At 33.3% G+C, this 23,215-nt stretch overlaps 2 protein-coding genes across 2 annotated transcripts; one reads left to right on the plus strand and one right to left on the minus strand.

The window, feature by feature from the left end:
- Positions 1 to 2,596: 2,596 nt before the first annotated feature.
- On the plus strand, positions 2,597 to 4,927 carry LOC107859495 (universal stress protein PHOS32). The gene is made up of 2 exons (XM_016704535.2): positions 2,597 to 3,517; positions 4,627 to 4,927. The coding sequence occupies exons 1-2, from the start codon at positions 2,833 to 2,835 to the stop codon at positions 4,644 to 4,646; spliced, it is 705 nt and encodes a 234-aa protein (XP_016560021.2). The 5' UTR covers positions 2,597 to 2,832; the 3' UTR covers positions 4,647 to 4,927.
- A 2,447-nt stretch (positions 4,928 to 7,374) lies between these two features.
- On the minus strand, positions 7,375 to 13,495 carry LOC107859497 (26S rRNA (cytosine-C(5))-methyltransferase NOP2B). Its single transcript, XM_016704536.2, has 17 exons — positions 13,104 to 13,495; positions 12,470 to 12,654; positions 12,322 to 12,385; positions 12,105 to 12,238; positions 11,925 to 12,008; positions 11,762 to 11,836; positions 11,551 to 11,622; positions 11,390 to 11,463; positions 10,999 to 11,051; positions 10,351 to 10,460; positions 10,010 to 10,078; positions 9,861 to 9,935; positions 9,239 to 9,331; positions 9,067 to 9,146; positions 8,890 to 8,989; positions 7,839 to 8,176; positions 7,375 to 7,733 (listed from the first exon to the last, which is right to left on the minus strand). Exons 1-17 carry the CDS (start codon positions 13,342 to 13,344, stop codon positions 7,673 to 7,675), a joined length of 1,908 nt encoding a protein of 635 aa, XP_016560022.1. The 5' UTR covers positions 13,345 to 13,495; the 3' UTR covers positions 7,375 to 7,672.
- Between the last annotated feature and the right edge of the window lie 9,720 nt (positions 13,496 to 23,215).

A 23,215-nucleotide genomic window follows, 5' to 3' on the forward strand; every position in this document is an offset into this window, starting at 1 on the left:
TTGTTGTCGAAATTTTTCGCCTTGAATTGCTGTACAAAAATACATCTTTTGACAGAATTTTTGAAATTTGAAAAATACTTCGCCATTAATACGAACTTAGATGATTGAGTATACAGGTGTTCCTCAGTGTTCCCAGTACATTTAAGTCCAGCTATTAAAGCAAACTCAATGATAGTAAACTTGAGAATGGTTCCCTGCACGTAAACGTGAATTTCATCCGAATTTTCTTGCTCTATCTCAAGCATAAGTATACATTTGAAAATTTGACCCTGAAAATTACACTAGGGTGACCCAAAGATTATTTGACAAAAAATATTGTTAGATTCTTCACCAGCACAATTCTTTATATCTGAATCAAATACGCGGTTGCAATAACTATCAAAATGCAAAGAATGCGCAAGAACATTTTTTATCTGGTATTTCATACCCTATTGAAAATGAAGAACACATAATATGTGAGTCTATATGGTCAAAACATATACTGCACATAATAACTAGTCATTTCATTACACATCTAACAACATCTAACACATAGACTCATTTATGAACAATACATAAAAAATCATGAATATAAACAAGATATTTCATTACACACATAACAACATATATAAGACATGTATATGTTAAAAATATACATAGGTACCATTCATAATCTTAAACACATGATAACATATGTATATTTACTAAATATACATATGTTAAATGTATATGTACACAACAAGACACAACAAAATGAAAAATAGAACTCTTATGTATATGTTTTACACATACATAATGTAATATTCATTACCTCAAAAACACAATACACAACAAGACACAACTCATACATATATATATATATGATTTACATATGCATATGTAAAAATCCAATGCATCAAAACACAGTACACAAAACACACATAATAGAACTTATGTATATGTTCAACAACATGAAAGGAATAATGTATGTGTACAACACATACATACTTACTAATAGATACAAGCAGTAACCACATATGTATATGAACTACAAATATCAATGTATTCAAACCAATAACATCAATAAAAATGTATATGCAGAATATATACACAGAGTAATTTTGTATTTGTACGTCCAATTTCTATACGTAACTTCATAACCTCAAAAAACAATCACAGCAGTTAATTATCAGTTTCAAAAAACACAATATAACAATAACAAAAAAATATGATAATAGATGAAATACCTTTGGTAAACGAGGCTGATCATTGCCCTTTTTTTTTTAAAAATTTTCTTGATGATTCTTCAATTTATTTTTTCGACCTTGAAATTGATGCTTTAATAATCTTTTTCATCTCGATGGGGGTGTTAAGATTTTTTGATTTGTTTTCATCAAAGTTAGGTTCCTCATAATCAAATAACTCCGGGAATAAAATCAACTATCGAATTTGTTGTCTCGGTATTATCTAACTGAGTTAATCCTAAACTAAACGAAGGAGAATCCTGCATTAACTAAGTACTAAGTTGTTACTTTATTACTTCAAATAGACGATTTAAAAAAAAAAGAAGAAAAATATAGATAATTAAACTATAATTTGGTAAAGTAAAAACCCATAAAATTAGTTAATCAAAACATGCAACAATATCTTTTTTGAAAATTCTCAAAAATTTCTACTATATAATGAAATGTTTTTTAAATGCAGATAATTAAACTATAATTTGGTAAAGTCGAAACCCATAAAATTAGTTAATCAAAACATGCAACCATATCTTCTTTGAAAATTCTCGAAAATTTCTACTATGTAATGAATTTTTTTTTAACAATCCTCATAAATTAAATAAAAAGAATGTTAAAAGAAGATTCAGTTGAAATTGTAGAAGATTAAGTTGAAATTGAATACTCTTGACTAAGAGTTGCACAGATACACGATTGATTTCAAACTTAAAAATAGTCGCTTGATTGTAGCCATACTTTTGGGGGAGAAATGGTGAAAGTAAAAAAAGGTTTCTATGTATATATAATTTAGGAGAGAGAAAATAAAAAAGTTGGATAAATGTAATATGTTTGGGGAGGTGAGATTTTTTGTAATAAATGAAACATAAGATTTGAGTTTATATAATTTTTAGTTTTAAGAAATAAGTGATGAATTTGTGAAATTTACAAAACTATCCCTTTTAAAGTTACTTTTAATGTTTACTTTTTTATTGTATTTTCTTAATAAGTGGGACTCACTAAGAATAAAATGAGAATAATACTATTAAATAGTTATCAAATAGGGTAAGATTCACCCGGACTTTGGGCCCACCCCACAAATCATGGGGTATATATCACATCGATTTGACCATCCAAACCGCCTTGAGACCCCAATGGTCCATACTAGGTCACTCCTCAGCCTCCCTAGGATAGCCCGGTCGATTTTCAGCCCAAAATTCAATCGGACCTCGAGCCCACCCCACAAATCGTGGGTTATAGCATACCGATTTGACCCCAAAATGGCTTCATTCGCTCCGTTTCGATCGTTTGACCACCCAAACTGCCCTAACAATCCTAATGACCCACACTAAGCCGCTCCCCAGCACCTGATCGATTTTCAAATTTTTTTTTGGAACGAATCAAAAATAAAATGGCAACACGGGGGAGTACTAGTATTGGATAGAATTAGGCAAAAGTCAACATATTGACCATTTCTTGTTACCAAAACAGAAAATAAAGTTTCCAGAAGACTCCATTCCCAGCTATTTCCTGTAGTAGCCTTTCTTCTTCCCAAATACTACCATTTTCAACGATATAGAAGAACACCCACCGACAGAGGCATCGGATTCGGAGATCACCAATATACCTACTTCGTGTTAATCTCTTTGCATTCATTATCATGACGTCATCACCAAAAAAGCCACCAGCTGAATCCAACTGTCCATTAACGGCGATCACTCATCAACCGGCATCTCCTCGTTTCCCTTCCGGTGACAATCGTAAAGTCGCTATCGCCGTTGATCTTAGCGACGAAAGTGCTTACGCCGTCAAATGGGCCGTACAAAATTACCTCCGTCCAGGTGACGCCGTTATTCTCCTTCACGTCCGTCCAACCTCCGTACTTTACGGTGCTGATTGGGGCGCTATTGATGTCTCTATCGATCCTCCAAATGAAGAATCACAGCAGAAATTGGAAGATGATTTTGATAATTTTACTACTACCAAGTCCAATGATTTAGCACAGCCACTTGTTGAGGCAAATATACCGTTTAGAATTCATATTGTGAAGGATCATGATATGAAGGAAAGGCTGTGTTTGGAAGTTGAGAGGTTAGGTTTGAGTGCTGTTATTATGGGGAGTAGAGGGTTTGGTGCATCGAGGCGTAGCCCGAAAGGAGGGATGCTTGGTAGTGTAAGTGATTATTGTGTGCATCATTGTGTTTGTCCTGTTGTTGTTGTTAGATATCCTGATGATAGAGATGGTAGTGCTGGCAATGAAGGTTCGGTTGTATCAGTGAGCGATGTGCTTCATCCTGTGCCTGAGGAGGAACCTGTATACCATGACGCCGCCGATAAAACTGCAGGTATATATACGTTTGCAAGTAGACATTGATTATTTGTGGTCTTTGTTTAGTTATGTAAGTTAGTTTTGATCAAAGGAGTACCGTGATGATCAGTTTGAACCTTTGATTTCTTTTGTGTACTTTTAGATATGTGGAAGCGGTCTGAGTCTAGTTTGATATTTCAATCAATTAAGCTAGTTGTAAGTAGTGCATTTGTTTTGGGAGAATTTTTTGTGGGGTTGTAGCCTCTGAGCAGGGTTTGAGTAATTCTCCTCTTTTGGCCTATGGAATTAGTTGTTTGGGTTTTGGCGTAATTGATAGATATTAGTTAGTATTACTTATCAACTGTGAAGCTGTCGTGGTATACAATTTTCGGCTATTTGTTTCAGTTTGATGATCTGCTTCTATTTTCTTTATTGTTTTCTATCTCGTGCAGTTCTCTTTTCTGAGCTGGTATACATGTCATGTAAACTTATTACCAGACCAGTAGATGATGCACAACCATTAGCTGCATTTCGATTCGTGGGAAAAAAAATTAGGAGAATGCATTTCAACATGGTTAATTTAGTAAATATTGTTTTAACTTTCGTAAGAGAGTACATGTGTTGATATTACATGAAACATGCCCAACAACAACAAGCAATTTGGTCCTCGTAGTGGTATTCATTACTAATGGGACACTTCTTGTGCTATTTTTTGGAAGTTGTTTGATGAACTAAGCGAGTAATTCTTTCTTTAAGAGCATTTCCATTTGGTTTAATTTTCAATTTATGGATTTGAATTTTGTACATGTTATTCTTGAGTGCCTTATTCTTAAACTGTGGTTACCACCAAATGTAGCTAAGCAATGATTATTTCTTGTTTTCTTGATGAAAGTGAAGGCTGGTGTTGTGTGTGCTTCCTTTTCATCGAATATTTGAGTTGTCTTGTTTATGACAAAATTCATATGAATAATCATCCTACTTAGTTCTCTGTGGAAAAAGACTCGACAAAAACAGGCCATTCTATCTGCTCTTAGATTTAGTATCATCTAAATAACTCCCCCTCCTTCCATTAAATAAACATCAATCATGCTTTCACTCGTTATTCTGGATGTTGTCGCTAATTCCTAAGCTTTCCTCATGATGCAGATTCGGAAAAGGCTTCGTGAATAAGTTGAAGGTGCAGAGGTGTTTGAGTACTTGTGAGATGGCCTTGATGTGTTGGCATGCACCTTTTGGAACACGAGTTTGGTGGTTTTCAGTGCTTTCTTTCTGCTTATGGTTGTCTGCTGTGTGTGTCAAGTTTATGAAGTTTGGAATGGTTGTAATTGTTCATGATCTTTTTTCTTTGTTTAGGTTTTAACATAGGTTGTTTGTTTGTTTTTTATGTGGAATAACTGCAAGTTTGATGCTGCTTCGCAAGTTCAACATTCCATATTGATTGCATTTACGACTATGCTTTTCTCTTTTTGTGTAGAGTTGCTCCCCCTTCCCCCTCTCGATACAATTGCGACGATCCTATGTGTGCCAGATAGGGGTGTTCATCGATCAGTTCGGTTCGGTTCGGTTCGATTTCATGTGTTATTAGTTCGGTTTATCGGTTTTCAGTTTTTGAATATGGAAAATCAATAATCAACCAATAAGATATTTTCTTATCGGTTTTTGGTTCTTAATGGTTTGGTTTTCGGTTTAACCAATAAGAAAACTCTTATAAAATAGAAATAGTAATGACTAACATAAAAAAATGAAATCTTAGTTACCGTCAAAATTCTACGCAATGCATTTTAGTTTACAAGAATCTTCAAACTTGAATTGAATGTTAGTTAGAAAAAAAATTAAATCTTTATTGTTGGAATCTATAAATGCTTCAAGCTTTTCAATACGATAATAGTCGAGCTTCATATTGTGTCTTTGTTGTCCTAAATAGATTAATACTTTGTGAATCACTGAATTATGAATAAGTAGTGCATATAATATATATGCATACACATATCTATCAATATAGATAGATAGATAGATATAGAGAGATATTTATATATATAACATAAATAGATATAAAACAATAATATAGTGTATCCTTATTGGGTTATCGGTTAAACCGATAACCCAATAAACTAAAATCGAAATCGAACCGTTTATCCAATAAATTTTTTTATAAAACCAATAAAAAATCGTTAACCTAATAACATTTTTATCGGTTCGATTTATTGGTCGGTTCGATTTTTGCACACCCATAGTGTCAGATAACTTTACAGCGGACTTAAGAGGAATAGTATGCATAAATTTAAGTATAAATAGCATAAATACCAACCTTTTAAAAGTAATTACACTTTCTCCTTCTTTTTTAATTACTTTACTCTCTCTCCCTATTAATATACATAACATAACCGATATATACATAGCATTCTGTGTATATGTTGAGGTTTTTATAATATGTTTAGGGAATTGAGATTTTTTTTATAATATTGAAAATATAAGTTGTGTATTTGTGTAATTTTTAGTAAGTTTAAAAAGAATCCTTGAAGTATAAAAGTTGATGACATGTTTTCGTAGAAAGCGTAGGATTGTTTATGACGATATGTTTTGACCATCTTTTTCAAGTAGTAAGTATTTGACAACAATTTGTTTAAGTAATATGGTGCCGGAACCAGCATGGGTTGTGGTGCAGTACAGTGATGGGACTATTTCATCTTTAATCAGAGGTTTTAGGTTCGAGTTTTAAGTATGAAAAGATTTTTGTTGGAAGCGTCATCCTCAGAATAGGCCCTGCAGTGTGCGATCCAGTCGGATTTTCAATGTAGGTATTAGACATAGAGTGGAAACCAAAAAAAAAAGAATTTACCGAAGGAAATTACTTTTTCCCATAAGCTAAATGAAGGCCTTTTCCTGTAGTGACTCTTTGATTTTGTTTTATGAATAGCCTTACTTGAGACGTTGGGGTACGTTTCTCCATGATATCATTTCCATGGTTCAATTTCACCGAGGAAGTAAAAGTGAAGCGTTTTAGGTACTTGTCCAAGTTATTGTAATATTTGTCTCACTTCTATCTTCCTATGCTTTTTCTTGAACCAAACATGGTGGTGGACGCGCAGCTCTCATCAAGAGAGTATCAAACAAAAAATATCTTATTGATTTGGTTATTGGTTTAGCATATTTAAAAATCGAAAATCGATAAATCGAATCGATAATATATAAAATCAAACCGAACCAATCAATACACACCGCTATATTTAAGGGTTATAAGTTCAGAATATTGTTGAAATTGCAGGAAAATATAAAGACTAAAAAAAGAAATATTTTAATCAAATCTAAAAGAATTTTAATGTAAAAAATAAAAAACTGGGATACCCAGCTTCTCATTTTTTGCTTTTTTTTTTTTAAATATAAATAACATAAATACCAACCTTTTTAAAGTAATTACATTTTCTCCTACTTTTTTAATTACTTTACTCTTTCTATTAATATACATACCGACATATACATAACATTCTGTGTATATGTGAGATTTTTGTAATATGTTTAGGGAGTTAAATTTTTTTTTAATATTGAAAACATAAATTATATATTTGTGTAATTTTTAATTTTTTTAATCAACTTTTGGCCTTTTTTAAACATTTTTTAATTTTATCAAAAAGCTAAAAAAGTTTAAAAGAAAAAATTAAAAACTGATTTGACCAAATTTTAATCCTATCCTATCAAGCTCCAAATCTAATTAGATTAAAAGCCAACGACTCTCTTAATATTGACTTGCTTATTTCATCCCGGCCTATTAGCAAAATACTTAAAATTGGATGTGATGATTTGAGTAGATACCACAATGATAGAGAGTTCCTCCAAATATATTAAGTATCAACTAAATTTTCTCCAATTATGATCGAAGCGGACTGACATAGATGGTGGAATACAAACTACTCACCTTTTTCCTTTTATAATTTTCATTGCTCACTCCCAAATAAATTAAAAGTATAAACACAAAATTTTTGGATTCGTGCAACCATGAATCCTAACTTTCATTTTTCTATAGCAAACCATACATGACCACTAGGCGGCAAGTGCGAATAATATGTGAGGTAAGCTTGATAACATCACCAGAGAGCAGCTCAAGTTCTGTTTCCGCTCATGTCGACTCTGACAAAATATCCTTGGTGTATCACCACCTCACCCCTCCCCCTCTCCGCCCAAAGTTGCAGAGACCTCATTTTTTCTTCATCATGGCTATTCGCGTTGCTTCCCTAAGAGCTTGCCTCTTCTCTTCCCTGTAAAAATGTTGAAGACAAGAATAAGTTATACTATTTGAAATGAACATTCCATGAGCACATCAGTGTTTACCAACTCGTGATGGTGAAACTACAAAAAAGTACCTAGCTTTTGCGATTTCCTCTCTAGGAGGCGGTTTCTTCTTTTCCCTCTTTTTTGTTGCCACCAATTGGTTTTCTGCCTTCCCAGTTTTAGTTACACTGCTGTTTTGTCCGACGCCTTTCTTAACTGAATGTTTTTGGACATCCCTCTTCCTCTTTTTATCAACCGCTACTTCTTCTTTCAATTTCCCATTCTCGTCTGCAATGCCTTCTTGCTCTGAATGCTTGTCATCGCCCCCTTCAGTGTTCTGCTGGTCACTGCTCTCAATGCTTTCAACACCTTGTATTTCTTCAGACTGCACGGACGATTTTGCAGACTTGGAGTTGCTCATCTTTTTCAACTGAAAAAGAAACATGACATAATGGGCAAAATATTCTACACTCTTAAGAAATTATGCAGCAACTCCAGAAAAGAAATATGTTTATAATCTTTCATTTGTTTTTGCAACCACAAGTATCAGTTCCAGAAACCATAATAATTTCTCGCATCTCCTACAAGTAAGAAAATCTTTGATCATTTTCAACTTCCACAAGCATAATGAAAAGATGAAATTTTTGTTTGGCATGAAGAAGCTAGATTTTCTACACGAGTACAGAAGCCTAAAAACTGAAGAGAAGCACACATAACCTAGTGCGTATTATGTTAAATGATATTGTTTATGACCAAAACTATATAGACCAAGCAGAACAAAAGGGAAAACACATTTCGAGAAGAAAAGAGAGGAGATTTTCAGAGGACAATTCAATAATATGCCAAGTCAGAATAACTAATGTGGCTTCTTCTCCTGCCATTCTTTTTTTTTTCAATGGAATAAAAGAACAGAAATAAATCCTCTTGTACTTCACTTAGGATTTACTGTAATCAATTTTAAGAACGGACATAAATGGCCAGTAAAAGTACGACCTTAACGCCACTATTTGTGCTCTCTCAACTTGACACTTCTCATCCTTCTCTCGGGTACATAGTCATCTCTATTTAAATAAAGTTCTTAACTAATGCATTTGCTATGCAGCTATTGACCTCACAAATAATCACCAAAAATAAGAGGCACACCTTGGCTACAAAGAACCCGTCCATGTTATGCACATGAGGATAGAATCGCCTTGTCTTGTCCAAAGATGTGTGGAAACGGTGCTGCCTAAAGCGGATAAATCTGGGAGTCAAGGCAGCTTTAATTAGTTGTAAAATTTAGACCTTTCAAGTAAATGCACAACACAATACAAGTTATACCCAGGCCTCCCAAAATCAAGTCCACACGGCACAAGCTTAACATCTCTCTTCTTGAGTGCATAATCTATAACTGCTTCATTCTGCAATACCAAGTTAGACAAACGAGTTGAACACTTTGAAAAGCACCAGCTTTTTTGAGAATTCATTTGGAAATATACGTTCAGAAAGATACCTCATCAACCATAATGGAGCAGGTCGAATACACTATGTATCCACCTGATTTTGAGTTGGCATCAACCATGTCAATTGCTGCAAGTATTAGTTCCTGCAAATGAAAATTGACGAGGAAACAGGTTAGTCAGAGGCCACAACAATATGTGACCGGGGAATATATAATGAAAATAAACATCATGGAGCGAAATTAACACTGCTGAAGGAGGGACATGAAGCTTCCAATACCATCACCAACACCCTCCTGCTTTGGGAGGACACATTTAATAACACATAAAAAAAGAAAGGCGATAAGACAACTAGAAATGTAAAATATGTCCTCCTATACAACAATTAAGATCAATGGAATCAATCATTGGAGACATGGAAGAATGTTCAATTCTTCTAGTAACTTAATATCTCTCAAAATGCACACTTTCAGAAACTAGTATTTTCAAATAGCCTGAGAAATCAGATGCTTGCAACATACTTTGTGGTGTCCTGTGATGAATCATGACAATCTCTCAAACATGTAACTAATTCATGGAAATTTTCACGATATCCTCTCACAACGCAAATCATTGCAAGTGTACAAATATGGATGACACAAAATCACCAAATTTACATGCCAAATTCATTTATACCTTCTGCAGTTGTGAGCAATTTTGAATATCAGGCGCAGTTTTGGAAGTTTTAACAGACTCATCCTTGGAGATTACCTGCAGAAAGAACAATATTCATCTTTTTAAACATGATCTAACCTAAGCATATGCATAAAAATATTGCCACATACCCCAGTACCACTACAGGGAGCATCCAGCAAAATCCTATCAGCAGTATTCTGACCCAAAACTTTAGGCAACTGAAATGATCACCCAAACAAGGTATTAGATCAGAAGACTTTGTCCATACCTTAGCATTAAGAATGTAAACCAAGAAATAGAGCAACAAGGACAACTAGATCTTGTCAGATCAATGCCTGTAGCTCGATGAAGTTAGTAAGTACCTACTTCAGCCAACAAGCATGAGTGCTAATAATGGGGAATAAAATAGAACATTGCCCCCAAATGAAATACATATATAAAAAATAAATACAGCCAGTTCTAAAGGGAAGATTAAATAGGCGAATCAAACCTGTCTTCCATCATAGTTGCAGACAATGGTGTTTGTTACCCCCATGCGATGTAAATTAGCAGTGAGCGATTTAAGTCTTGACTCCTTCATCTCATTTGCATAAATAATACCTAGTTTTTAAAGGTGAAAATGTAAGTGTAATTCAGACAATGATTGAAATGGCAAATGCTATTAACCACTTTGAAGGAAGATGGAGTTATTTACGAGTAACTTCAAAAGCAGAACCAGAGAGAATAGAGAAGTTAGAAAAATACCATGGTAAACATTTAATATGTCACAAAAGCTTAGGACAAACAACAAGAAGTATATAAGACACATCAGGAATGACAACTGGCGCAAGCAAACAGATTGACAAAACAGGTTATTATGTATTATTACTTTTTGATCAAGAATGATGTCCATGAGAGAATAGTAAAATAGAACGATCAATCCAGAATATTTTGTATACTGCATTAAAATAGCAGGACAAAAACTGGAAATTGATGGATTTTTTTACAAGGAAATGGAGATAATTAATACAGACACCAGGGAAGCCAAATGTATTCAAATTCATTCTCCCATCTGTATCCAGAAGTATGGATGCATTGTGGAGAAAATGGATCCCTGAACAAGGAATAAAACACGATTAACTGCGCAATGATTACATACCACTATTTTTCATCAGCGCAGCAACATAAGTTGTTTTACCTCCAGGAGCAGCACTGCACCATGAAAAAATTCAACACTTTAGGCGAACAAAAAGTTACCAAAATGTTTCACTTTTCTGCTTATTGAACTAAGAAGTAAAAAGTTGGCAGAAATTGTTTTAGCTTCCTTCTCACAAGAAAAGATACTAGGTGCGTCACTTGAACCTAATATGGACAAAGCTATATCCAAGACAAAGCAGCTAGTTTAACGAAAGGAGAAATTAAAAGTGAAAGAGAAAAAACAGATGCTTTATTTTTCGATTAGCTTTTTCCTAGACTAAGTATGCACCAGAAAACTCTTTCAGCAAACAATTTGTTTTAACATTATTTTAGACAAAAACTTAGTTACTTACGCCATATCAATGACACGTTCATTCTCCTGAGGTGCAAGAGCCATTACAGGTAGAAAAGAGCTCGCACTTTGGAGCTGTAAGCAAGTTAGTTATATTAGAAATTAGCATCAAAGTTGCATACAAAGAGCATAGACATCTTTTAAAGTGTAATGTCAAGATACCATGTAATGACCAGCCATATACTCAGGAGTGGCACCAACTGGAACTTGAGAATCATATACAACTAGTCCAACCTACAAAGTCATAAATGCATATGATAAAATAAGTAAGCATACATGTGAAAATAAGAAATAACAGATCCGAATTGATACCTAAGTAATGGGTAAACCCAAAGAAAAAACATAGAATCACAGTTAATCTTTGTAATCGTACCTTCGACCATTTGCTTAATGGGTCCAAATTCACACCTCTGTTAAGAAGAACACCAGCTAAATCCCGTCTGCGGGTCTGAAATCCCGTCAAAGCAATCCACAATGAGTCGACCATCACAGGGAGAAAGGTAAGGATTAAAAAAAAAAAACAGATAAAACATGACCTTTAAAGTGTTTGTCCGTAGAGAGATCGGTCGAGGCTTTTCAAATGCTTCTATAAGTTCAATCAGCTCAACAGGAGGAAACAACTGCAGTAGGGTTACATATCATCCACATTGAAACGACAAATGCAAATTGAAAAGGGAAAGGTTGCAAAGTCTAGACTACTATAAGTTGGAAATTACCTCCACTAATGCATCAATCAGAAACTCATTGTATCCATAATATGAACCCAAGTCCCTTTTAAGTTGATCAATGTAATCCTTACGTGTCGCACCTTCTTGCCTCAGTGACTTCAAATTTGAAAGCACTCTAACAACTGCATTTGTTTTATTACATATGTGAATGCTATAACCTACTTCATTGAAGAAAAAGTAATTCAATGAAGGAGAAGAAACTCACTCTCTTTTATCCTCCTTTGGAGGTTGGAGAGATCAGGGGGTCTATGCGTTTCTTCTTCAAGCTCCTAAAAACACACTGACAAATTAGGCATTCATAATTCTTTTTCCAAATTAAACAACTAATCAAGAACTTGAACATTATGGCAAACCTCAGCTGCTGGCAGCCTGAAATCATCAGCTTCTTCTTTAATATTGAGCTGCAGTTCTTCATCACCTTCCTTCTCTTCTCTTTCCTTTTCATCATCAATAGCTTTTGACTTCTTTACAAGATCAGTATCATCTCCATCTGAATCAGAATCGACGTCTGAATCCGAACGAGCATCTGAACCATCATCTGCAACAAAATATAACAAAACAAATAAGAATTGCTAGTCAGTCATAAATGATGGCTAAAATTATAGTACTACCAATGGCACGAAACTCTATCTGGATGGTTGTTACATATTGTTTCTTAGTGTATCGTATTGTAGCGTACTGTGTTGTTTTACTGAACACAACGTTTGAATAAATTGTATCATTTTCCATCAACAATTTGATGGATAAACCTACCAGATAAGTATGGTACGGGTAGAGCTACTATAAAAAGGTCCGACAAAGTATAAAAATAGGATTATAAAAGAATAAACAAAGACAAATTATGCAGACTTTCCACCGTTAACTAATGATAGACTTAACAATACAATACAATAAAAATTAAGAAGTAACAACCAAAACAAACTACGGCATTTAAACAAACAAAAAAGATAGAATGCAAGAGGTAACAAACAAGTTGTAAAAGAGTACCATCATCATCAGCTGCTAATATATCAGCAGCAAAAGGGTCATCATCCACATCAGAAGACATATCAGAATCTGAATTTACTTCTTTATCATCATTTTTTTCTTGAAAATCCTCATCAGTTCCTTCACTGTCACTAAAAAGTTCCTCTTTTTCCACTTGCTTGGGTGGTAAAGCTTCCTTTTTTTGCTTCTTTTTTGTAGGGGTTTTCCCTAATTTCTTACCACTGAGTTTGGGACCAGCCATTAAAGCCAAGTACAATGCAACGGAAAAAAATAGTCACAAATAATAAAACCCTAATTTACAAAAGGGTTTGGTAGTTGTTCAGTTAAAATTTCGAGGAGAGAGGAGGAAGAAGGAGGGAAGCGGCTGAGCATGGCAAGTTAATTTGAGGGCTCCTTTTGGGTTTGGATTTGGGTCTAGTAATCATATTGGGCTCGTCTTGTTCTTGGGAATTTTGGCCCAATTAAAAGGAATGTGGGCTTTGACACGAGTTCATTGGGCACCCTATTTGACATATTTAACCAATGTTCACTTTTTCTAAAAAAAAAGTACTTATTTAATTGATATTTAGTAGGAAAACTACATAAACATATACCTTTAACTTACCATATTTACAGAAATCTCCAGTCTTACAAAGTAATTATAAAAATTCCAACTAATTATGTATCTTAGTTGGATGTATGGGTGCTAATTATGTATCTCGACAGATCCAAAATTAAAAAAATATATCGAAAACTAATTATGTATTTTTAACAAAGGAGATATACTCAAAATAAAAAAAAATATCGGAAACTAATTATGTATCTTTATAAAGAAAAAAATATGTCTTCTTTTGATGTATCAGGAGCTATTATGTATCTCGACAGATTCAAAATTGAATTTTTTTGTAATTATACAAAGTATCTGAATTTTCTATAATCAAGCTCCAAAGTGTCGAAATTTATGTTGTTCGCCCTTGCTAGTATTAGATACTTCAGATAAAATTGTCTGCTATTCTCCACTACATCTTCTTAGTTGTTTATTTTTCAAATTTTTAACAATTGAAATATGGTAGTTTGAAGAAATTTAAAATATAAAAAGTGGGTTCAAATTAAATGAATCTTGAAAAAAATGACAAATCTTTAAAATCAATTGTTTTGGGATATATTTGTTGTTCATTGTTATATTGATGATTTGATGTTTATTCTTTATGATATATGAAGCTTATGCTTTAAATTTGATCTTATATTAAATTTATTTTTTTTGGCACGAAAAAGCTTCATACACATGGATGAAATTTTAGTCAATTTTTATGTATACTCGAGTCAAAATGTCTAAATTTAACCTTAGCAAATCAGGTTAAATTTGAGTAAAAAAATGTCTTAATTTCAATACTATCAAGTTCAAAACTTCAATAAAAGAAAAATATCGAAAGTTGACCTTGACAAGTCATAAAAGCGTCCAATGTTTGCCAGACACATTTTTTCAAGTCCAGTGTTTACTTCTAAGGTTGTTTCAAAGCGAGTACATTTGCAAAAAAAATAAATAAAAAATTAAAATGAACTATCCCAAAAATAAATATCTATACACTCAGCGAAAGTGATTAGTGGAACTCATGGGATTCCAAGTGTTTTAATGCTTTGCAGGTGTCCTTATGAGAAGAAAGAAGTGACGGCAAACTCATATTCTAGTTGGTCAAACACTCAAACTTGTAAAATTAATTTATTTTGAAAAAAATAATTTTAATGAGAAGTAATTTGTGTTTGATCAATATATTTAAAAAGCACTTTTGAGTGGCAGTGTTTAGTCAAACTTTTAAAATTATTTTAATAAATTTTAGAAAATATAGATTATAAAAAATTGTTTCTACGATTCACTAAAAATACTTAATTTTCTCCCCAAAATAAATAATTATAGGAAAAATAAGCTTGATCAACCAAGCTATTATTCCTCCTAAGTCCTACCAAATTAAAAATGGGAACTTCAAGCTCAAAATATGTACTCGGAAATTGAAAGAAATAAAGTACATGTCTGTGAGTCTTGTGACTTCATCATGAATAAGAACCAAATGATGGGCAAGGAAAATTGTCAATTTGGGTACATGTTCCGGAACTGAGAGGTCGAAAAGTTTTATTTTGTGTGTATGATGTGGCATACAAAACTTGTATGAAATGCGTATTATATTTTGCCAAGTGGAATCTAGGTCCCACTTTCTAGTACTTGTTGTCTCTACTATTCTTTCTCCTCATTTTTTTCTTTTCTTATATTTTTTTTTTGTTTACGTTCAAATCGCTTTTCAAAAATCTTTCACATTTTTATATACTAACGTAAACATAAACATATAGAATACAGTTTTCTACTTTTTTAGAGATAGAGGTATGGACTGCGTACATTTTACTCTCTCCATACCTCACTATGTGGGAATACACTGGATTTGTTGTTGTTGTAATGTAAACATAAACATATACACATCTATATTTTATCATCAGAAGTTTCAAGTGGTTGATGAATTATCACTTTTCCGTTTGACATATAGTACCTCTTTCCCTCGTTGCTATAAGTTAAGAGAGACGCATCAATTTGAACCATATTTGTTTTATGATTATTTTTCTTTCTTATATTTAAAATTGTTCCTTATTTTTTAAAGTCAATTTTTTGACATTCTTATTACGTACTTAAAACTTTAAAAATCTGGTACTTCATAAATTTTTCTTATTCTAGCAGTTTTATATTTATTTCTAGATTTTTCAAATCTTTTTACAATCAAATTTAGTTGATTTAAAATTCTTAAACTAACGAAAAAATTTTAGTTGTCATTAATTTTGATGATTTCTAATAAGAAAAAGTTTTTCATAAATATATTTAATTTATTTTCAACTTTTAAATTAAAAACAATAGTAAAATTTTGTTGACTTCTAATAAGGAAGTGTTTTACCATAAATATATTTAATTAATTTTTAACTCTTAAATATTAGAAAAAATAGTAAAAAGACGATTTTATCTAAAGCGAAGTCTTTTAATAGAGGGCAAAGATTTCAAACAATATTTATCAGTCACGAAATGGTTGAATTATTTTATGATTTTATAAATAGAGTGTAATTTTTATGATTTTTCATTATAAAGTATAATTATGTGACTTAGGCAGATTTTTTTTTAAAATAATTTTATGCTTGTTTTATCCATTTAAAAATTTTACCTTATGATGCGGCTAAAAGTTAAAAAATTTAACGTACTATTTTCATCATTATCCTTTTTTGCCTTAACTGACTTCAATTGATTTTTTTTTTTTTTAACGTATCATTTAAATTTTAACAAACTAAAACATATGTTAATGTTAAGAAACAAATGAAGATTGTAAGGATTTTTCGTGTATTTATATTTTATGGTGAGGGCGGGAGGTGATGGAAGGAATGGTGAAAGGAGAAATGGGGGACATGGACCCACAAGAATACTTGTCAATTAATGAAAGCTTCATACAAATATGACATGACATATTTCATATCAACACATGCATCAAATTACAGCTCAAAAATTGAGTGCTGCTTTTTTAGTGAATCAAAATTTAACCAATTTTTACATGTCTTTCGATAAGTCATGTATGATTGAAGTTTATCCCTAATGAAAAGAAATTATTAGAGTTAAATGAGTTCGTTAGAATTGTTGTTATTCTGATGATTGAAGTTTGTTCTCCAAGATATAAGGAACTCATATTTTAAACTAGAGTTTTATTTGAATTAGATTTAAATGTCCAATTGTGTATTGGGTTGTTGAAATTCAAAAAATAAATTTATTTTCTGGCACAAGAAAACTTCATGCACCAAAGTGAAATTTTAATCATTTTTACATGTACTCAAGTTAAAATGTGTGAAATTATTCTTGACGAGGTAAAATTTAAGTAACAAACGTCCGAATTTCAAACTTGTAAAGATCAAAACTCAAGTAAAAAAAAAAAAAAATTAAAGTTGACATTGACGAGTCATATCAAATTTTTATAGAAGTGTCCATCCTTCAGACACAAATTCTCAATTCCAGTGTGTACTTCTGAAATTTTCCAAGTGAGTAAATTTGCGAAACGAATTAAAAATCGGACACAAGTTAAACAACCATCCCCAAACACATATTTGTTCATTTAGCAAAAGTGTTTAGACCAAATATATCATAAGTGTTGGTTATTTGCAGGTGTCATATCAAAGGAAAAAAAGAAGTGATTGGGAACTTATTCCCCCCCCCCCCCCCCCCCAACACACACACAAAAAAAAGGAAGATGGAGGCCTCAAAATATGTACTCGAAATTCGTCAGAAATTGGAAGAAATAGAGTACATTTTTGTAAGTCTTGTGACTTTATCATGAATTCTCCAAATGGACAAAGAAAATTGTCAATATGGGTATATGTTCCTGAAGTGAAAGGTCCACCAACACATGCATCAAATTACAGCTCAAAAATTCGAGTGATGCTTTTTAAGTAAATAAATCAAAAGCAGAACTTAAGAAAGGGCCATTTTTCAAGGTTCCTCATTTGCTTGGAAAAAATTGACTACCAAGATACTTAAGCACAACACATTGCTTAAGATGCAACATACTTAACACTGTTAAAACTTTAAATACTGAAATGCACATGTACATAAGCAAAAAATACACAAAGATATGATAGTTTTTCTATGCATGTGTGTATTTGATAGTCTTTAACTCTTAAGTAGTCTGGCATAACGGAAACACGGATTAAAATACCAATTAGTCCAGAAACCCAACAGAGTAGAAATACAGTGTTAGTTTGATTGTTAATTTAATTTTATTGTATTGTATTGTTAAAATCCATGGTTAGGTAACGACGAAAAATCTCATTTGGATTTTTTTTTATCTCCTAATTGAAATACTTCATGAGATTGTCATCACCATCCACACCTATTAACTATGGGACAAATCTTGTGTACTTCTGATGAGTTCCGATCAATAGAAAACTGTGGACATCTTTGTCTTGTATATCCTTGTTTGGTCCAAAAATTATACAGCTCGTTTCCTTCTTTGGACATTCCAATTGAGATGGACTGCCTCTTGTTTGAGACCGTCCAAAGAAAACCCCACAATAGCTCTACTTTGTAACAGGATCATAGTAAAATGTTCCGCATCGACGGTTGTGCACTAGACTATTTGATTTCTAGCCCCGGGCAAAAATTGTAAAAAAATCGGCCTCACCATTCAAGTCACAACGGGCTACGGGCCATTCAAGTCACAACGGGCTACGGGTGACTTGGTACAATTGATACATCTTAGAGAGAATCCCACTCTAAAAGCCAGCTATTAAGGTGAGCGAACTCAAAGCTATATAAGACTCATGTTACCCCTTGCAATAGGATCATAACATTATTCTTCTACTTTTCAACTATCCATCTTGTTTAGGATATCATTAACATAAATTAATTTGTGTTAATTGTAGACACGTGATTTTGATCCTCCCTGAATTTAATATATATATTTTTCGATATTAAATATTTATATTTGGTCTATATTATTTAAATTCTTATTTTATTTGAATAAATTTTTAGTTAAAAATAAATAAATTTTATTTTTGAGATGTTTTATTTTTATTTTATTCTATTTAAAAAAATAATACAAAAAAAATTAAAAATATTTTATTTTTAAATTTTAAACAAATAAATTAGTAGTTTTACTACTCTCTTAATTATATTTATTTTTAAGTATTTCTAAACTTTTATTATATTTTCTTAAATAAAAAATTAATTTATTATTATTATATTCTTATTATTATTATTTTATTCATTTATATATTTATTTATTTTTATTTTGTTATTATTATCTTCTAAAAAAAAAATTAACTATCCTATCCTATCCTATCCTATCCTAACCTACCCCAACCACCCCCTATTTTTCCTCCAACTCACTGAACCTCCCACACCACACCCCTATATATATATACATACTAAACTATACGGACAGGATAATTTTGGAGAGTAAACAAAAATTAGCATTGGCACACACACGCGGACAAAAGCAAACACTTGAAAAACAAAAAAACAGAGAACATTTTGTGAAAGAGAAAACTTAGAAAATCATTAAAAAAAAAAAAAGTTCTTTCAGTTTGAATATTAGAGTTTGGATTTCGTTCGAACTTTTCGATGGCGACATTCTGATTTTTATCTTTTGTTAACTTATCATACAGGTTCTAATTCAGATTCTTTTGATTTATTTTATAAGTTATGTTATGAATTAAATCATGATTAAAGTTATTTTAATAATTCTATAATTTAATATTTAAAGCATATCTATGTAAGGATTTTTGTTTTTTTTTGCTCTATTTTTTATTTATAATTTGTTACTGTATTGAATTAACAAAAAAAAGCAATCTTAGTTGGTTCGTAAGTAATTTTCAATTGCTATATTGTGACTTGTTGTTTGCTTATAGTTCTTCTTGATTCGTTTGATTAATTATAATCATCAGAATGCTTTTTTTTTTTTTTGGATAATGAAAAAATGTAACGTTTCCTTTTAATTAGGAATGTTAACTTATTATTTTGTAATTGTTGAATTTTTATTTTTCAGTGGATTATGAAAGTTTCATTACATAATTAAAAAATAGTGTTTCAAAAGTTCTAAAAATAATACATGCATGTGTCACACCCCTTTTTTTATACGTACTTCAAAAAATGTATAATTTAAAGTTCGAAAGATTTTATTATTTAAGTGACAAGAAATGAAAATTTGTTTCAGAAAAGGATTATTTGTATTTTTATTCAGAGTCGCCACTTGGCATAATCAGGTGTGCCAAGTCACCTTCGGAAAATCCTTTTCGAAAACCATTTGACTCTTAAACTGGTTTGCGAATAGAGATTCCAGCTAAGGAATTCTGTTGATCGAGGGGAAGGTGTTGGGCACCCCTCGATCTCGTGGTTCAACCACGGTCGCTTGGTAGAGTGTATCAACTATTTTGGCATTATGAAATGTATAAAACACACAAAAGCACGCAAAATAATCAAACAAAAAACAAAAACAAAACAATCCAAAAATGTAAAGTCCAGTCCAATTATACAGTTCAAAAATAGAAAACTACAAAAATATAAATCCTAGTCTAAACTAAATCTAGACTAAGCTCCCATGCCTTACCCGATACCGCGGGCCTTGATCACGAACATCCTTAGCATATAAAATTCTTCGGGGCATTCCCCGGTGAGTAAATACAAATTACCTCGGGGCATCCCCCGGTTAAATAAAATACACTTTCCAAATACGATAAACAAGACATTCAACAAATATTCCAATTATTCCAACACTACACCGATCCTAAGCTTGCCTACCCGAGCTTACTGTTTGCCTACCCGCTTGACGACACATCGCATTCAACATCAACAATGTATCAAAAATATCATAATATTCACTTTTATCAATTTCGATTTCCGTCCCCAAATTTCAGTTTAAACTAAATTTTCACAACTCACCATTTCTATTTCAGCGACCCACTATCACTTTTCAACGAAATTAAACAACGAGTCCATATCAAAATATCAGACTATCACCAAACAAGACAACATACGTTCATCACCAACAAGCATCAAGCAATAGACGAACAACCAAATCGAAATACGAAACATCCCAAATAATAAAATAAATAAGAGAAAACGTAGAGTTGGACCTCGATTGTAGCTTTTATTGTGCCAAAATATGCGATCAAAAGACAAAGTTGGATCCAAAACTCTCGATTTGAACCTTGATAACCAACAACTCCAAACTCGATATTGAATTCAACCGGACGATTGAAAACCACGACAAAGCCTCACGATGAATGACCCACAAACCCGAATAAAACTCAAAAACAACCCAAGATCTCAAATTTGAAACCCCGAAACCATCGATTTCCAACTAACCTTGTACGAACCAAATCGACTCGGATGGATTTAAAACCCTAAGAAATAAGAAATATCAAAAGAACCGACACTGAAATTATGAAAAATCGAGAAGACCCATACGCGAAATTTCGTCGAAATTGGTGGAAAACGGACTGGGTGTCATTGCCGATCACCGGCGTCGCTGTTTTCGGTGCTTGCTGCCATCACCGGAAAGAGATCGGGTCGGGTTGGTGGCCAGAGGAGCAGCTCGTGTTGCTGGTCGTTGGTGGCTGATGGCGTGGCAGATCCAGTCGCTGGTTGGCGAGGCAGATCTGGGAGGCGGAGAATGGAGCGGTGCTGGTGCTAGTTCGCCGGAGGGGAAGAGAAAAACGGCGACTGAGGCTTGCGGACAGTGTGGCGGTAGTCGTATCCGTCGAGGCTCGTCGATGTGAGAGAGGAGCGAATCGGAGGGGGGGAGATGGAGGCGGCGGTGAGCGATGAACATCGCCGGCTGGTCGCGAGGTGGCGGTGGAAGTTCAATTTTTAAGAGAGGAAGAGAGAGAGTTGAGTCTAGAGAGAGAAGGAGCTGATTTTTTTTTCTTTTTCTAAGCTCTTTGTTTGTTACTGTTCATGCCAAAAAATCTTCTCCTTTTGTATGTGTGTATCTGTGTATATATATTGTATTTTTCCTTTTTGGGTCCTTTCTTTTTGGACAAGAAAAAAAAGAAGGGGGGGGGGGGGGACGTGGGGTAGGGTTAGGTGGTAGGGTATGGGGTGGTGAGGTGGTGATTTGTCATTTTCTTATTGGAGATGGTTGTTAGGGTGTTAAAACAATAAAAGTTTGCTAGGGATTTTGTTGAGATTTACTTTTTTTGTATTTTTTGTGGGATGTCTCACGTGAGTGAGGGTACATGATATGATAAGGTAAAAATGGGTAAAAACAATATCGGGGAGGGACGAAATTAGGTGTCTACATCATGCCCCCTTTGAATGTAAACATGAAGTGTTTTCAGACAAAGAAGTAGACAGCGAGACCAAATTTTGACCCAATCATTATTCAAAGAAAGAAACAGAAGGAAGAAGGACAACCGGGTCTTGACTTAAGACATCCTACTACCCAAGTTATGAGAGAATCAAGTCACGGGTATTTCAAAGGATTGGAAGAAAAGTGGACTATACCGAGTTGGAGAGTCGAGTGAGGTTCCATCGAGGTTCCGGTCCGCGGCTCTGTCATTACATCAAAAAATAAAAATTACAAGTTAAAACATAAATGAAATTACAAAATCCGATCTATACAGCTTCTGTTGGCTCTTGACTCGAATTTTATCAACCTATTCTTCAGGCGGGCTCCTGACTTAAAATTTCTTCCAACTTGTTACTTGGCTTTCAATTGCTTTGCTTTGTTGCTTGACTTTTCGTTTCTTCACCCTATTCTCCAGGCGGGCTCTTGACTTGCTATTCCATCGTTTCTTCACCCTATTCTCCAGGCGGGCTCCTGACTTGCTATTCTATCACTTTGTTACTGGAATTTTCATTTCTTCACTCTGTTCTCCAGGCGGGCTCCTGAAACCCAAAATTAAAACTAGAACAAAAATTATCCCAAACAAAAATTATAGTAAAGTAGTATTTCATTTTTGAAAGCGTTGTCCCATTTTCAGGAGGGTCCTGAACAGAAAGTAAAGTCTCATTTTTCAGGAGGGGCCTGAGCAGAAAGTAAAATCCCATTTTTCAGGAGGGTCCTGAGCAGAAAGTAAAATCTCATTTTTTTGGAGGGTCCCGAAAATAAAGTAAAATCCCATTTTTTTAGGAGGGTCTTGAACATAAAGTAAAATCCCATTTTTCAGGAGGGTCCTGAGCAGAAAGTAAAATTCCATTTTTCAGGAGGGTCCTGAACAGAAAGTAAATTCTCATTTTTTTAGGAGGGTCCTGAACAGAAAGTAAAATCCCATTTTCAGGAGGGTCCTGAACATAAAGTAAATTCCCATTTTCCAGGAGGGTCCTGAATTGAAAGTAAATTCCCATTTTCCAAGAGGGTCCTGAAAATAAAGTAAAATCTCATTTTTTTCAGGAGGGTCCTGAACATAGAGTAAAATCTCATTTTTCAGGAGGGTCCTGAACATAAAGTAAAATTCCATTTTGTCAGGGGGGTCCTAAACATAAAGTAAAATCCCATTTTTCAGGAGGGTCCTGAGTAGAAAGTAAAATCCCATTTTTCAGGAGGGTCCTGAACATAGAGTAAAATTCTATTTTTCAGGAGGGTTCTGAACATAAAGTAAAATCCCATTTTTTTTCAGGA

Source organism: Capsicum annuum, chromosome 2 (assembly GCF_002878395.1).
Source record: "Capsicum annuum cultivar UCD-10X-F1 chromosome 2, UCD10Xv1.1, whole genome shotgun sequence".
Lineage (NCBI taxonomy): Eukaryota > Viridiplantae > Streptophyta > Magnoliopsida > Solanales > Solanaceae > Capsicum > Capsicum annuum.

What these genes read in the sequence shown, in the direction of transcription:
- LOC107859497 (XM_016704536.2), bottom strand. Translation starts at nt 13,344, where the DNA reads ATGGCTGGTCCCAAACTCAGTGGTAAGAAATTAGGGAAAACCCCTACA. An exon ending in TCAGGCTGCCAGCAGCTGAG is followed by an intron (nt 12,386 to 12,469) that starts GTTTGCCATAAT and finishes GTGTGTTTTTAG; the next exon opens with GAGCTTGAAGAAGAAACGCA. An exon ending in CATTAAGCAAATGGTCGAAG is followed by an intron (nt 11,623 to 11,761) that starts GTACGATTACAA and finishes ATGACTTTGTAG; the next exon opens with GTTGGACTAGTTGTATATGA.
- LOC107859495 (XM_016704535.2), top strand. Translation starts at nt 2,833, where the DNA reads ATGACGTCATCACCAAAAAAGCCACCAGCTGAATCCAACTGTCCATTA. An exon ending in CGCCGCCGATAAAACTGCAG is followed by an intron (nt 3,518 to 4,626) that starts GTATATATACGT and finishes CTCATGATGCAG; the next exon opens with ATTCGGAAAAGGCTTCGTGA.